Source organism: Brienomyrus brachyistius, chromosome 25 (assembly GCF_023856365.1).
Source record: "Brienomyrus brachyistius isolate T26 chromosome 25, BBRACH_0.4, whole genome shotgun sequence".
Classification (NCBI taxonomy): Eukaryota; Metazoa; Chordata; class Actinopteri; order Osteoglossiformes; family Mormyridae; genus Brienomyrus; species Brienomyrus brachyistius.
The window spans coordinates 11836740-11851606 of record NC_064557.1 but is presented as its reverse complement, the minus strand read 5'-3'; the positions used below and the strand labels follow the sequence as shown (position 1 = coordinate 11851606).

Here is a 14867-nt window from a genome sequence, read left to right as displayed (position 1 = left end):
GTCTTTCGTGGTTGTGTGACATTAAGGGATTGACAATTTTAAAATGAACCAGCAAGGTTTTAATCACATATCTTTTATAACAATTCTGCTGCACAAGTAATCGATAGAGCTGTTACTGTAGCATATAGGCCTAAGACACCATGGCCATGAAAACAAGTTACACGTGGCTGAGAATTTATTTTCAATCTTGTCATGCAATAAATCAATTATTTCCATAGACACTGCATCATGAATCACTGCTTTCCTACATTTGTTAGGCTCAGCTATGGGCTAAATGTTAAGTGCGACAGGACCCACTGTAGATGGCTGACCACACCCTGGACAACCCCTGCACCCGTGTCAATTCACTCCATAGTGTTACTGCATTTTAATTCAGACCCTCAGAGCAGAGGACGCAAGCATATGGATCACAGTTTGATACATTATGAAACCAGCCTACTAAGGCACTTGGTGACTTCACTGGGTCCAAATATGGCAACTTTAGTATAACCAATGGAAATTAAACTTGTTACTCATTTGCTTAATTCCACCCAGAAATGTCCAGCTGTGGAAATTTGTGGATCCATTTGTGGATATGACACTTTTCGTTAATGAGTATGGAAAGTATCCAGGGCCAGATTTAGCTTAAGACTTTTTTTGTGGTCACCATGTGTGAAAACAGGACCATAGTAAAAACTGGACATGGTGTGATTCATTGTGTTCATTGACAGAGACAGAAACATCTACCTATAGCCAGCTGCCAGACTTCATTAAGGAAACAATTCAGAAAGAGGAACCAACATCCTCAAGCAATATTCATCATGGCACTTTGAAGCTGTCCCAGCAGCCGGTACACAAGCCTGAGGTGTAGGAGAGGTACATTAGTAAAGAGCAAACTACCCAAAGCACTGCTCCAAGCTGCTCTGGGACCAGGTTTGTCAAAGGGAGCTTCACCACGGTGAACAGGGATCGGGGCAGTCCCGAAGATAGGCCTCCAAGAGGCCTGTGGATACATCCATCAGCGTCGTATAGGTGGTCAACTACATGGCAAAGCAAGCAGAAATGGGTATTAATCAAACGCATTTGCACCAAACTAATCAACAGACAGCCAATCTGAAGTAAGTTTCACCTTTACCTTGTTCAGAACTGGTTTGGTTGAAAGAACATCATACAGGGTCTTGGGTGAAATATTCTAAGGACAGAGGTAAGGAGGTCCAGGTCACTACAATGTTGGAGTTTATTTGGAGGTTTTTCCATTTAACTCTTACATAAATTTTACATTCACACTTATTTAGCAGCTGCTTGTACATAAAACATACATTTTTGACAAAGAAGGGTCAGGTGATCCCTGGTGTAAGTGGAGGTTAATAGAATTGCTTAAGGACCAGTGAAATTACTCTGCAAAGTCTGGGATTTCATCAGCGGCCTGTATACTTGTACAATCACGTTTTAGTGGTTCAACAATTGACCTCAAGGTTCTTAAACCTCCAGATTCAAGCTCCATGACCTCACGCCTCTTCCCAGGCATGGTTAACACTCACCGCCTGTGTGGTCTGATTCATGCATTTCATGGCTGGGGTCCTGCGGTCGTCCACGAACAGCGGCTCCTTCCAATGGTCGTAATTAGTCTCCAACACATACCACCTTCCTAGGCTGTGGTCAAGCCTAACAGCACATGCATGTGAGACTTCAGGAAGTGAAGCTACCAGCCTTGAACTGACGCATCCCGGTATCACTTTCTAAACAGCCAAGCTTGCAGGGGCTGTAAATCCTATCCAAATTATACCCTATGGTGAACAGCGCCAGTTCTGTGACAGGTGTGATGCTATCAGAGCTACTCACTCCCAGATGTCCAAGCTGAGGGTCCTGGACCTGGTTACCACACAACCTTGACCAGTCTGGTTCCCACCAAGGATGAAATAGGCTGGTGCCAGCAGTTTAGTCTGAGACAGCAGTTTCTTGGCCTCCTCGTAGCTGAATCAGGATGCAGAAGTTCACGGTTATTTATCTACTGTAGATTCATTGTCTGTCACTCTTACGGAGCTTTTATCCTGAACCACAAAAAATGTATACAGAAAAACAAGAATCACTGCCTTTATACAACAGGGCAACTATGACAGATTGGTAAAAATTAGGCTTACAGATGAAACACAAGCTTCAACAAATGGCCCATGTAGGCAGTACTGCTATGATGAGAGGCTACCTGGTAGCGTTCTCCAACACAGACCGTGTGAGGAAGCTCATCCACATCCCATCCCTCTGGCCTAGGATCCACTCCAGGATCCCTGAGAGGGAATGAAGAGGCTATGGTCATGACCACCAGAACATGGTCACTGTGCTTACTGTCACTGTCAACCCAGCCGAGCGATCACATGCTGCAGATGCCGGTGGCCATTCAGCTAAAGCAGAGCCCACTACGCAAAAAGGATTTCCCAAAAAGCCCACTGTTTCATCAGCCTTACAGCACTCAACGAAAGTGAAACCTTGTCACAGATGCGCTGGAATGTAGCAAGACGTACGAAGGAGATGGACATCTTACCGATGTACCCCCCATCAAGGCTGAAGCGCTCGTTCATGGTCAAGGTAAAGACATGCTGAAAGAGGCCGGACACAGGTCTTTAGCCAACTTCTTAATGCATCACCACTGTGCTCATAGTCTTCGTGCTTCATTTAACTTTATGTGAAAGCAGTAGGCCACTTTATAGGAATGATAATTTTTCACTCCCTACAGCCATCAAATCAAGCGCACAGATAATCATGCACTAAACCCACTAAGAGCGGGGGAGGGGAGCTCTTACAGGACGGATGCCTGTTAAAATGCCCACGTAGCCAGCAAAGTTAGTCGACTTAAAGACCGTCTGGTTGTTCCTCCTGAAGTCCACATTGACCACCAGTGGCCTCAGCTTCTCTGTCAAGATCCATGTCTTATTCTTCACGTCCCACCTTGACAACAACATCATCATCATCATCAGTACCTCTTGCAGGAGAGGGCGAGACCAAAACATGACCAAGTTATAACCAGTAGCTCTGGAGATTTTTAATTTCTCCATAAGCAGGTTTGCTGGACTCTGTATCCACATCTTCAGCACAAGTCACCCTCACTTACCCCATAAACAACCCAAAATCCAGATTTCGAGCATGGAACAAATTTCCTGCAACGAGAGCAAATCAAGAAGAATGCCGAATTATCCAATTATATCTAATCACTGCACAAACACTACAACTCAATTATGCAAATACGAGTACTATTACCTGTGTGTCTAACACTCCTTTTCAGTTATCTATGAAAGTAATGTTGTTTATCTTCGCTTGACAACTTATTTCCAACATTCTGAAGAAATTGTTGCCCTTTCATGTAAGAAGGCTGTACTTACCTTTGGAATTTTCTGCCACAACTGAAGTGCAGACAGTAAACACCTCATAAAAGATATTAAACAGCACGACCTCTCCTGTGAACAGAAGAAGCACCGTGGGAAGGTGTGAGGTTTGTCCTAAAACTATAAAAGCAAGAAACGGTTTCCGTTCCGTTTACCGAGAGGCACCCCGGATACCGCTGCGATTCCACGGATCTCCTCGTTGAACGGATACGGCAGCGTGTCCACAAGAAGCGGCTGTTGACAGAAGCAGGTGCAACAATCAGTAACGCAACTCTGCACTTTCTCAAGGGTGCTTAAGGAAAGGGTCAATGCTCTGATCTGGAAATATCTCAAAAGTAAAGTCAGAGAACTAAACATCGTTGCAGATCAGTAATCCAGAGATGATAGTTTGCCATCAGTGCACAAACCTAACGGTCAGAATGAGAAATAGTACCATTATCAATAGTACTCACCAGGTCCTTGTCTACAATCTCAATGAGCTTCCCGCTGGGCACGAAAGCATTGGCCAAGTCACGTATCACCTGGATCATGGCGACCAGCTGTAGGGGATGAGGCCGAGGTGACAAGGCAGAGTCAGGTCACTGTCTGGGCGTGTTCAGGCAGCCATCATGCCTGCATCCAGCTTTGCTAAGGCGGATAACACTGCCATGCATGCTTACATCAGCTTTTTTGTCACTGATCACTGCAGCCCATCTCTTGCTGGCAGGTAAGTTGAGGTCTACTGTATACCAGGTGACTGCACCTTTGAACCTAATAAACAAATAACCAGGCATCAGAAAACACATCAAAAAAGGTTATCAAACGCCATCAAACCCTCGGGGGTCAATAACACAGCATGGCCATTCGCCTAAGTTACAGCTGGACGCAGTTAACCAGTAACCATTATAACAAAGTCATGTGGACTTTTTAAAAACTCATATTTCACAAAACGGAATGCAAAAGTAACACTTACGTTGGACCTGTAGGCGGGTACATGCCGGTGCGGCATTCTTCCGTAAACTGCATAATAAAAAGAAGTTTTTAAAAAAATAAAATAAATAAAATAAAGAGAATGAAATAAATAAAGTGAATAAAACCAAAGTGACAAAACTAGAAGCGTCACAGCTATGTTGGGCACAATGACCAATACATTCTTGATCATTTCAACTGATTTCTTTGTGGGTAATAGGCAAGGGCTGCGCAACAGGATTAGCTGATCAGTAACGTAAACGAGATGAAATCTGACTCACCGGAGGCGCTAAGTGCGCGGAAACGAAGCAGCCTTCGTACGAAAGATAAACGCAGACAAATGCCAGAAGATGCAGACAGCACCGACGTGCAGAATCCATATTCGAAGGCAGCTGAAGTCCAACCTAAACAAGGAAGAGCTTCACGTAACAAAACCTGCTGTGGGAGCGACCATTGCCGGACTGAACCATACGGAAATGGGGGGCGTGGAGAGCGCATGATCACGTGTATATCGTACAATAACCACAAATAGTCGAGTAGAATGACAGTTTCCACGTAAATTTTCATGTTTAAATATAAGCACAATATTTATTTTGCTATTATGGATGTAGTTTGTAATAAAAAGTAACGTTACTGTGCGCTCCCCCTCCAGCAGATAAATGGGAGGAAACAAGGAAGTCGAGCATGATCATGTGAGTCTGTGGAGATTCCAGTTTACACCACTTCACTTTCTGGGCACTCGTATCCAAAGGAGAAGTGCGGTTATATGATCACTGCGCCATAACTAGATGTGAAACTTACCTGCTGCTTCTAGTTAATATACTTGGTTAATTAATCAGATGCATCCATCCATTTTTCAAACTGCTTATTCTTCTGGGTCACAGGGGGTCCGGAGCCTATCCCAGAAGCTATGGGCACGAGGCAGGGAACAACCCAGGATATCATCATAGGGCACACTCACACATCATTCACTCACACATGCACTCCTACCTAGAGGAAACCCCACGACGACATGGGGAGAACATGCAAACTCCACACACAGGTAACTCAGGCGGAGACTCGAACCCGGGTCCCAGAGGTGTGAGGCAACAGTGCTAACCACTGCACCTCCATGCCACCTCATTAATCATACAACATAACAGATCATACAACAATATAGTTTTAGTAATACTGTAATGACATTTTATTGATCCATGTGGGGAAATTCTCTTTTCACCTACCCCATCTTGCTCTCCATAACATACACGTAGGTGAGAGCAAGCTTGGCAGTGAAGAGCAGCCACCTTCAGTGGTGCCCATGGAGCTGCGGGTTAAGGGCCTTGCTCAAGGGCCCACAGACATGACTGTTTTGCCAATGATGGCCGTGAACCAACACCCTTCTGATCTCAGAGACTTAACCCTCTGCACCACACGCTACTTCATCTCGACTCTCCTTTCAAAGAATTAATAATGGCAATTCAAATGACTTTTTACATGTTTTTGGCCAAAGCGACATACAAGTGAGGCATATAGCGCATTGTAAACATACCTGCTGTCAAGAGGTCAACTAGGCATAGGCACAGCTATGCTAAAGTTCCAATGAATACCCAAGTGAAAGCAGTCTTGGAGGGGGACTCGGAACACAAAAAGCAAGGACCTAATTAGACTATTCAAGGACTAGAACTGCAGCATAACCTTGTGATGTACTGCCTCGCTTCTATGTCAATTGGAATAAAGTGTCTGCTAAATGAATGAAGGTAATGTACGGTAAACTAAAAAGTACATTAACGTTTCACATGGACAATTTTAAACAGGCTCTTATAAAATAGATTTGTGCTGAGATGGTAACATAATTCCCATATTGTTTTACTACCGTAAAGGTCTCTATTGGCATCGATTGTCTTTCATACATTTACAATGTAATCATGTTTTACTGCTCAGCAGCCTGCAAACGGGGCTAATTTCGATAACATCATGACTCACAAGGAGCCAGTGCACACAGCCGTCTGCCCGGGAGCCACTGCTGACACAGGAGCCTCAGCCCCCTCCCCGGGGGCGTCTCATTGATCCGGCTGAGGAGCGTAAATGGAGCAAGCAACCCAGTGCACGGAAACACGGCATCTGATTGCAGCGAGGTTAGGCTGTGATGGAGCTGCCATGTAAGTGTAATGGCTGATAAACCCCCCCCCCCCCCCAAACCATGGCTTTAAATCAGGGAATCGATTTGGGCTGTTACAACCCGTTATTTAACTCTTCTTCACAGAACTCACCATTATCCGGCAGAGAAACTGACCCACACTTTTTTGTCAATACGTATCGACTTGAATTTAATGAACTAAACATTCCCAAAAGCGAAGACTTCAACGGTTTAAATGTTTTCTGAATACCTTCCTTGTACCAAATTGCATTTAGATGTGCCAATAAATCAGAGCTCTTTGCCAATAGTTAAAAGACAGCCTCCCTCAATATAAGTAAAAGCGCACATTATACAGCACAAAAGACTTCCACTTAAAATCTATAAAGACCATTAAATACGATTCACTTTTTCTCAAAGATTTAATGCTAATAAAGAAAAGAACATCGACTGCAGATTAAAAAAAAAAACTCCACAGGGAAAAATACACAACATTTAAGAAGAAAAAAAAACATACAAAGAAAAAAACATGAAATCTCATTTGCAGTATCGGTCAGCTTTCATCTTGGCTCTCCTGTGGATGACAAAGAGAAACCTACATCAGGACAAGACGAGGCCCGCCTTGCTGAACGAACAGCACAACCTGATAGGTCAGTCTAACAAACCACCGCCCATCTGACCTAATTAATATGCATGAGGGCCATCAGTATTGTATCTGCCCCACCCCATACCGGTCAAGCATTGTCTCGTGGAACTTTCCGTCTAGTCTGGCCTTCTTCAGCTCAATGTTGTCTCCCTCATTGACCCTCAGCCTTTGGTCCTGGAAGCTCTGAAACTTCTTCCTGCCAATCAGAAGGCACAGTCAGTCTGGTCTGCCCCACACTATGTGACAGCCCAGTTGAAATGTGAGGGGGGGAGGGGGGGGGCTGGCACACAGGGACAGGCCAGTACCCCGGGGGTGGTCTTTGCGGCTAAGAGGTAACACAGTAAGCCGTTGCTGTTTCTAATGACCCTAAGGCAGTTTCCCATCCCGGGCCTTGGGGACCCGCAGATGGTCCACGTTTTTGCTCCCTCCCAGCTTCCTACTGGACAGTCCTGCCAGGAGCTGGGAGGAAGCAAAAATGTGGACTGTCTGTGGGCCCTCGAGGACCGGACTGCCTTTAGGTCCAAACCCAGGAATAGTCTAACCCCACTGGGGTAGCCAGCCACACACAGCAGTGAGAAACACCCAGCAGGGTGCTGGTTCCAAGCCCGCCACAGTGATGTACGCACACATAGTTTATCTCACAGCTCTTGACGTTCCCCCGGTCCTCATCTGCGATGTCGTCGCTCCTCTTCCCCTCCCTCTCAGCACAGGAGCGGATCTGTTTGGGGAAAAAGGGTACGTGTTCACCGACCTACTCCATGCCCCTCCTCTGAATAGAGTGCTCCCCCTCAGGAAAACATTTTGCCTTTATCATCTCCTCCTCTTTAGCAGTCTTGCTCCTGGCAACAATGTCGCCGTCTTCACTGTAGGAGATGAAACAGCTATTGGCAGCCATCAGAGCCATCTTACCCTGAGAAGGTGGGAAAGTAGCAAGAACGAGTTTAATCAAATGTCCAAGCCTCCCTTCTGTCAAAACATCCAGCTGTAAAACCAGACAAATTCGTGAGGATTCTGGATGCTGCTGTCAGGAATGCAACAATCCATTATTATTGTTATTATTGCCAATATCGCCACCTAGAGGTGTTTTCTTGAAACTTGAAACACTGAGTACTCGCATCTTGGAAGACCGGTTCCCACTGCTCCCGGGACCCAATGGCGTCAGAGCGGCCCACCACCACGCCCTCCGCGTCCACCCCCAGGTACTTCCCGTAGCCTGACTTGAGGGCGATCCTAAAGGTGAAACGGAGGCGTGTCACGATGGGCCTTTGACATGTGCATGACGACGGTGACAAGCCAGCGGGTCTCACCTGGAGTCCGACACCTTTATGGCTGTGAACTGCTCGGGGGGGACTGGCCCCTCTTCCCCTGCAAGGGCAGAACGACTCGCTTTAAAAGATGGAGGCTCGTGGCACGAAGTTCAAATGTTACCCCGAAGTTCGAGCTCACGTAGCGGAACAGGCAAGGGCCAGGGTCTCAAGGATTAATATCCAGATTGCTGGATACGTCCACTGCCCTTTTAAAAAATATATACAAGTCACACAGAAACGAAGATACATTGGTTTATAACTGATAAACGTCAATGTGACATACCGCTGTGCTAAACGCCGCTAAAGTCCAATTAAACACCTGAAGTGCAGCGAGTGGTGTGCATGGGCACACTCTAAATCTCACTGGGAATCAATTCGGCCCCAGTGGCAAAGAAATAATCTCCCAGCAGTCTCAGGGGTCCACAATAACTACCAGTCACCTTCCATTAGCCGCGTCCACTCTCCATAGCAGAGGCCTCCCAGCTTATACATCAGCCCTACAAAGAAAATGCCTTTTCTTCCTGCAGTCTCCCACCCTGCCTTGCCCAGAAGCGTACCCAATTATCCCTACCATGCAGCGTGGCGAGGGCGCTGACAAGCAGACAATTAGGTGGGGGGGGAAGCAATTATCACAATCAGTTCCCCTACATGAATGGCCCGGAAATTCGCCTGAAATCCCTGCGAGGCGATGGCCCTGACAGCACACGTCCATCAGGCGCCGTTCTCGCCGTCTGCCGGCACATGAGAACGGGACCCTCTGGGTTCCTGGCACTGATTACGCTCAAGCAGCCCAGTCTGGGAGCCCCACAGGCCACGGCAAGACGTGAGCCCGCTGCCCACCATGACAATGCCATTATAAAGGTGCTATAATGGGCTGGAAAATGAAAAGCGGCACTTTTTCCCCACATTCATACGTGGGTCTAAATAGTGGCTCTTTACAATTCAAAATCAATCAGTAACTTCAAAATGCACCTGGCCGATTCACTTTCCTGCATTTTATGCTCCACGCGCAACAATTTTGCAAGAAATAGAATATTAATACAAGGCTAAAAGTCCTTTCACACTCAATTATGTACTGAACAGATAAAATGTCAAATAGGTTTTTTTTTTTTTTTTTTATAGAACTGAAATATTTTCCAGGATTTGTTTCTTTTTCAGGGAGAAGGGAAAAAAACAATCAGGCCCGGTGTAGTTACAGGTACTGAGTGACAGAGGGCGCTGTCCCTGTTCCCAGATGTGTGATGCAAAGAGCGGCCGGAATGCACTGCTGTACCTTTGTGTGGTGCCCCGAGAGTGAAGAGCCCTGTGTCCAAAGCGTGGACGTATGAGCTCTCGTGCATCTCTATGGAAACTGTTCCACTGATTTCTCCGAAGTGACCAACCACCCACCAGCCTCCTGGAGTGAAGAAGTCAGATAAAAAAATATATATATATGAAAGGGTTCTGTACCCACCTTCAGAATGCCTTCACATATGCACAGGACATTATGCACACAAGGATCCGATAATATTAACAATCAGTGTTAACACAGAGAACACAATATTTCAAAGTCTTTTTTTACCAACAACGTCCTTTCGATTTGCATCGTCTTCCCTTTTTCTCTTATTGTCCCTGTTTCTCTTCTTCTTGCTGCAATTGAAAGAATAAAAAATGCTCCTCAAACATCTGGGTCCCTGATACACTCCTCTTGCAGTGTGTATATAGATCAGGGCTGCTCACTGCTGATCCTGCAGATCTACCACCCTGAAGAGCTTAGGTGCGGCTCCAATTTAACACGCAGGTCAGGATGAGGAGCATGCACTGGTACAGCCCGTGGCCACACCCACCGTACGACGAAACACATAGCCATCCCAGCTGGCACCCCTCCTAGGGCAAGACATGGTCCACTCCCATCCTCTGGAAATGTCCATCTATCTGCTGCAGCCAGGTGTTACGTGGGCGTCCCCTCGGCCTGGTCCAGCTGCTCAGGTCCTCAGCAATGACCCTTCAGGGAAACGCGCCACATGGCCATAGTGCCATAATGGATGCTCTCTCGTAATGCAGGTAATGTGCCTCATTAGGGACTCCTTGAGCAGCCGATCATTCGACACAAAGTCAAACCAGTGGTACCCAAGGATTTTCCAAAGAGAGACAGTATCATCGAGTCTGTCATAGCTCACTGGAGAGAGTCCATGTTTCTCAATCATACAGCAACACAGGGAGCACCAGGAATCTTTGGAACCTGCAAAGATTTTGAAATCCCACACTTCCCTTTCCAGTGACCTCATGACCCCCCATGCTCTCCCAATCCATCTGCTGACTTCATAGGAAGAGTCACCAGAGACATGAATGTCGCTGTCGAGGTAAGTGAACCACTCAATGCAGTCGACATTCTCTCTGCAGACAGACACTGCTGATGGCTGTGCCCAAGAGGTCATTAACGGCCTGGATCTTGGTATTTATCCAGGACACCCACAAGCCCAGGTACTCAGACTCCTCGCCCAGTCGCTCGAGAGCCCTGATTAGAGCCTCCATTAACCTTGAGCACAGCATCGTGGGTAAAGTCAAGACCTGAAAATCTTTCCTCACCAAGAGCTGCCCCACAGTCTATGGACACCACCACCCTGCCCAGCGCTTAGTCCATGTAAGCATTGAACAAAGCAGGAAGAAAAACACCTGACAAACCCCAGAATCCACTAGGAAAAGCGCAGAGGGTCTGCCTCCACTCTGCACAGTATTAACAGTACCAGAGTACAGGCCGGCCATGATGTCCAGCAACATCGGGGGAATCCCGAAGTCTCCGGATGTCCCACAGGGCAGCTCGATCAACCGAGGCGAATACTTCACTAATATCGACAAAGGCTGCGAAAAAACCCTGTTCATATTTGCGTTTGCGCTTGATGAGAAACCTCAGTGAAAGGATGCGGTAGCCGATGACTCCTCCGGGGATAAGCAACCCCCCCACCCCCCAATAATGGAAGCGGGCAGCTTCAGCAGTACTACTCCAAGCAGAGAGTAGAAGAGTCCATGAGCAACATCTCCGAAACTTGACTCTCAATGTAAAAAGGCTCCCGTAATGTAAATATAATTATGACCTTCACACAACAAACAAACAAACAAACAAGAAATAGCTAAGTGGTCTCTTCTAATAATTTTAAGGAATCAATAATATTCAGCAATCTCTTTTCCCCCCTATAAATATCAGTGATTTTAAAGACCACCGATAAAGGTTGCGACTTAATGCATGTACATTTAGGATTGAAAAATTCCTAAAATAAGTAACAGGTCTAGTAGAAAATCATCTCGGTCAAATAAAAACACTGTAAAACCAGATGTGGGCAATGGCGGGGTGACGTAGTAAAAAGGCGACAGGCATTAGGGTAGTTCATACAAAACGATGAAACGGTTAACAGCGCCTAAATACTGACAAAAGCAGCAAAACAGAAGAATCCACTAAATGAATGGCATCAACTAACGCAACTAAACACGCAAATAAGTAAATGTAAACCCAGCTCAGTCGTTCTAGTGACTAAAACCAATAATTGCCCAAAAGCTGAACAACGCGGACCTTAATAAGCATAATCCTTGTTTTGGCCTGATAGCAACATGCTCGTCTACCACAGAAACGGTGCCTTAAGAGTAATCATATAGGCCAGCAAACCACTGATTAACATTCGATTATCATTACCTCACTGGCACACTAGCCGGGGTATTCTTGTTAAACAGACAACAGCGGGTAGATATTCAGCTCACCCCTTATCCTTTGATCCTTTCAGGACCAGTTTCGTCGACTTAACTCTCGAATAGTCCGCCATGTTTAGCTCTCAGTGCGGAGGACAGCGACGCTAGTCGGAGATGCCCAGACTCGTCGGATCACAGCGCCCCCGTGTGCCCGGAGGCCGCATGCAAAAAGGTAAAGGGCTTCAACGCCATCTCATGTTAACCAAGAGTTTTGTAAAGAGACGGTGAGCAGATAATCTATGTCAGAGAAGACACTTTGAGCTACTTCAGGGTTTACAAACTACTAAGGCTTCTGTGCTTGGCTAAATAGTTCAGTTCTTCTTGTGCTTTTACTGGTTTGTTCCCTTGATTGAAAGACTCATTAATATTAGTGACATATACATGATCAGAACACAGCAAGACCTCGAATGCTTGTGTGAAATCTAGGGCCTTTAAAGTGAAATGGTAGTTGCAAACCCTGTCCTGCCTGGGATGACATGGATCATCTAATCAGCCTAGTAAAAACCTATGAAGGAAACAAAATATTGTACAAGACATGGAGCCATGATATATAGCTATAAACCACACATCAGCCGGCCCAGCACTGCTATCTAAAAGGACTGAAATGGCCGCCTGCGTCAGACTCGCACCATGCGCTCTGTCACTCTGGAGTCCCTTCGGCTTGGCGCCGCTTTCGTGTCACTGTGTCAGTGTGACAGCAGCCAGAGGATCGGAGCCTCATCGTCGCTGTAATCTCCAGCAAGCAAGATGGTCCGCTGGTCCAGGAGCCGGTCTCGCTGGAAGACCCCCTGAAAAGTAGCCTTAGATTAGACTTTTCTGTGTCATCGCCAAAGCAATTAGTCAGCTCGGCTGAAAGCACCTTCCCTCGTGTAGGTGGACTGAAACCTCTCCTCTAATAATCCCCCATTAGCGGGGACCGGTCCCATCAGGAGGCGACGAATAGGCTGCAATAAATCACTTGGCGACATTGTCAGGAGTTCAAACGAATGAAACGGAGCAGGGTCTGTCGCTAATAATGAACTGTACCGGGCGTTCGTTTCACACTGAGCAGAACTGACATCGCGAGTGGGAATGAGAGCCACCGACAGTGTATGAATGATTAAATCCGCGTTATGCTTCAGGGTTATGGGATGAACTAATAAACGCGCCCGTGATAAAATGGGTTTGTACTGAACGGTGACGGCTACACAAGCCAGATTTCACCCCGCTCCCTCTATTCGATTAATTGCTGATATATTGGATTTAGGGCTATTCTCCCGCCTTTTATCTGTAATTAATAAGAAATTAAGATGCATTTATGTCGTGGCCACAGGGTGACGTTCTCCAGCGCAGCGCCGAGCGTGAAATAAGCGCATGCAGTGGAATGGCAGAGCAGATGGGTAGGTGCCGCCCCACGCAAAAATGGGAATTAGGCAGTGCCATTCAAAGACGTTTATTACAGATCTTGAAAGCTTCCTCTTTGAAGGGCTGAATACTTCACCACTTCGTGTGTGTGTGTCCCCCCCCCCCCGCCTCCCCCATCTACCCCCGGCCTCTCTCATCATCACAGGATTACCGAGGTGGCTGAATGCACAAAGGTGCTCCAGCTGAAAGTCATGAAGGTTTTCAATGCGCCCGTGTGGGCCTCATGATTAATGCATGGTGGGAGACGTTCGCTGATGGAATGCGTCAAAGCAGCGCATTGGCACGTTTATACCCACAGAGCCTGTTACATTTCAGGGCATAAGACCTGCCAAGCAGCACCAGCACAACCTTCCACTCTCACACAACAGGGGGTGAAACATCAGCGAGCCTGAAAGTCTGCTTGTATCTGTAATACCGGTGGGCCCTTAAGTGTGTCCTCGTTAAGGGAGCCGGTGATGGTTTTGGCCGTTCTGGGCAAAGGGCCAAAGCAGGCCCCTCCCAGATGTGCCATCACTGGGATCGTCTGTCTCTTCTGCAGACCTCAACCAGCAGAGCAGGAATGGAAATGATCCTACATGTGTGTCTAAGGGCATTCATTAAGGGAACCACAACACTTTAAAAGTGACAAATTCGCCCACATATGGAAAGCGGCTTTGGAACTCAGATTCATCTGGCAGGGGTTATGCATAACAGAAGGTGCTAGAAGGTAAGATGTTTCCCGTGTCAGTTTCACTCTCACATAATGTTGTTTCGGGTTCCTGGATGAGGAGAAACATGGCATGTGAGCGATGACCTCAGAGTCTGTACTAGGGACTCTCTGCCATTTTCTAATGGCAGAGGCTGAAAAATGCCATTGTCTAAAAATCGTATTTTCAGCTTCTTTGTCCTGGTGCCTGGATTTTCTCAGCAGGGGCAGCTTGCTATGGAGAATCCGACCCCTCCCAGAGAGATGGACAGTGACCTTGTCCAGGGACCCACAAAAAAATCCAGAAATGCCCCCTTCGTTCGGACACACCCTGCATGTAACCGGCTTAAAACCATGGCACAATATGATACAAAGTCATCCATCCATTTTCTGAAACCGCTTAATCCCAACTGGGGTTCATGGGGGGGACCGGAGCCTATCCCAGGAACAATGGGCACAGGTGGGAACCAACCCCGGGCGGGAAACCAACACACCACAGTACACATAACAGCGTGGGCTGGAGGAAACCGGAGCCCCTGGCGAAACCCCACACGGGCACGGGGAGAGCGTGCGAACTCCACACAAAAGGGACCCAGGACCGCCACGCCGCCCATGACCGCCACATTTAAAAGAGAACACGAATGTTTATGCCTTGTACTTTAATAAAATACAGCATGTAGTTAATAAA

At 46.8% G+C, this 14867-nt stretch overlaps 3 protein-coding genes across 3 annotated transcripts in view; all 3 read right to left on the bottom strand.

Moving 5' to 3' along the window:
• Nucleotides 1-14867, bottom strand: part of LOC125720430 (uncharacterized) — a 284101-nt gene that overhangs the window by 31115 nt on the left and 238119 nt on the right. The gene's annotated exons all lie outside the window — the stretch shown is intronic.
• Nucleotides 37-4801, bottom strand: asah1b (N-acylsphingosine amidohydrolase (acid ceramidase) 1b). Its single transcript, XM_048995864.1, has 14 exons — nucleotides 4586-4801; nucleotides 4309-4355; nucleotides 4016-4106; nucleotides 3809-3895; nucleotides 3512-3590; nucleotides 3354-3428; nucleotides 3086-3131; nucleotides 2778-2922; nucleotides 2519-2573; nucleotides 2183-2264; nucleotides 1822-1953; nucleotides 1521-1644; nucleotides 1115-1171; nucleotides 37-1019 (listed from the first exon to the last, which is right to left on the bottom strand). Exons 1-14 carry the CDS (start codon nucleotides 4682-4684, stop codon nucleotides 930-932), a joined length of 1209 nt encoding a protein of 402 aa, XP_048851821.1. The 5' UTR covers nucleotides 4685-4801; the 3' UTR covers nucleotides 37-929.
• Nucleotides 6821-12237, bottom strand: frg1 (FSHD region gene 1). The gene is made up of 9 exons (XM_048995880.1): nucleotides 12103-12237; nucleotides 9932-9999; nucleotides 9644-9766; nucleotides 8371-8428; nucleotides 8179-8293; nucleotides 7869-7973; nucleotides 7690-7781; nucleotides 7149-7259; nucleotides 6821-6991 (listed from the first exon to the last, which is right to left on the bottom strand). The coding sequence occupies exons 1-9, from the start codon at nucleotides 12162-12164 to the stop codon at nucleotides 6955-6957; spliced, it is 771 nt and encodes a 256-aa protein (XP_048851837.1). The 5' UTR covers nucleotides 12165-12237; the 3' UTR covers nucleotides 6821-6954.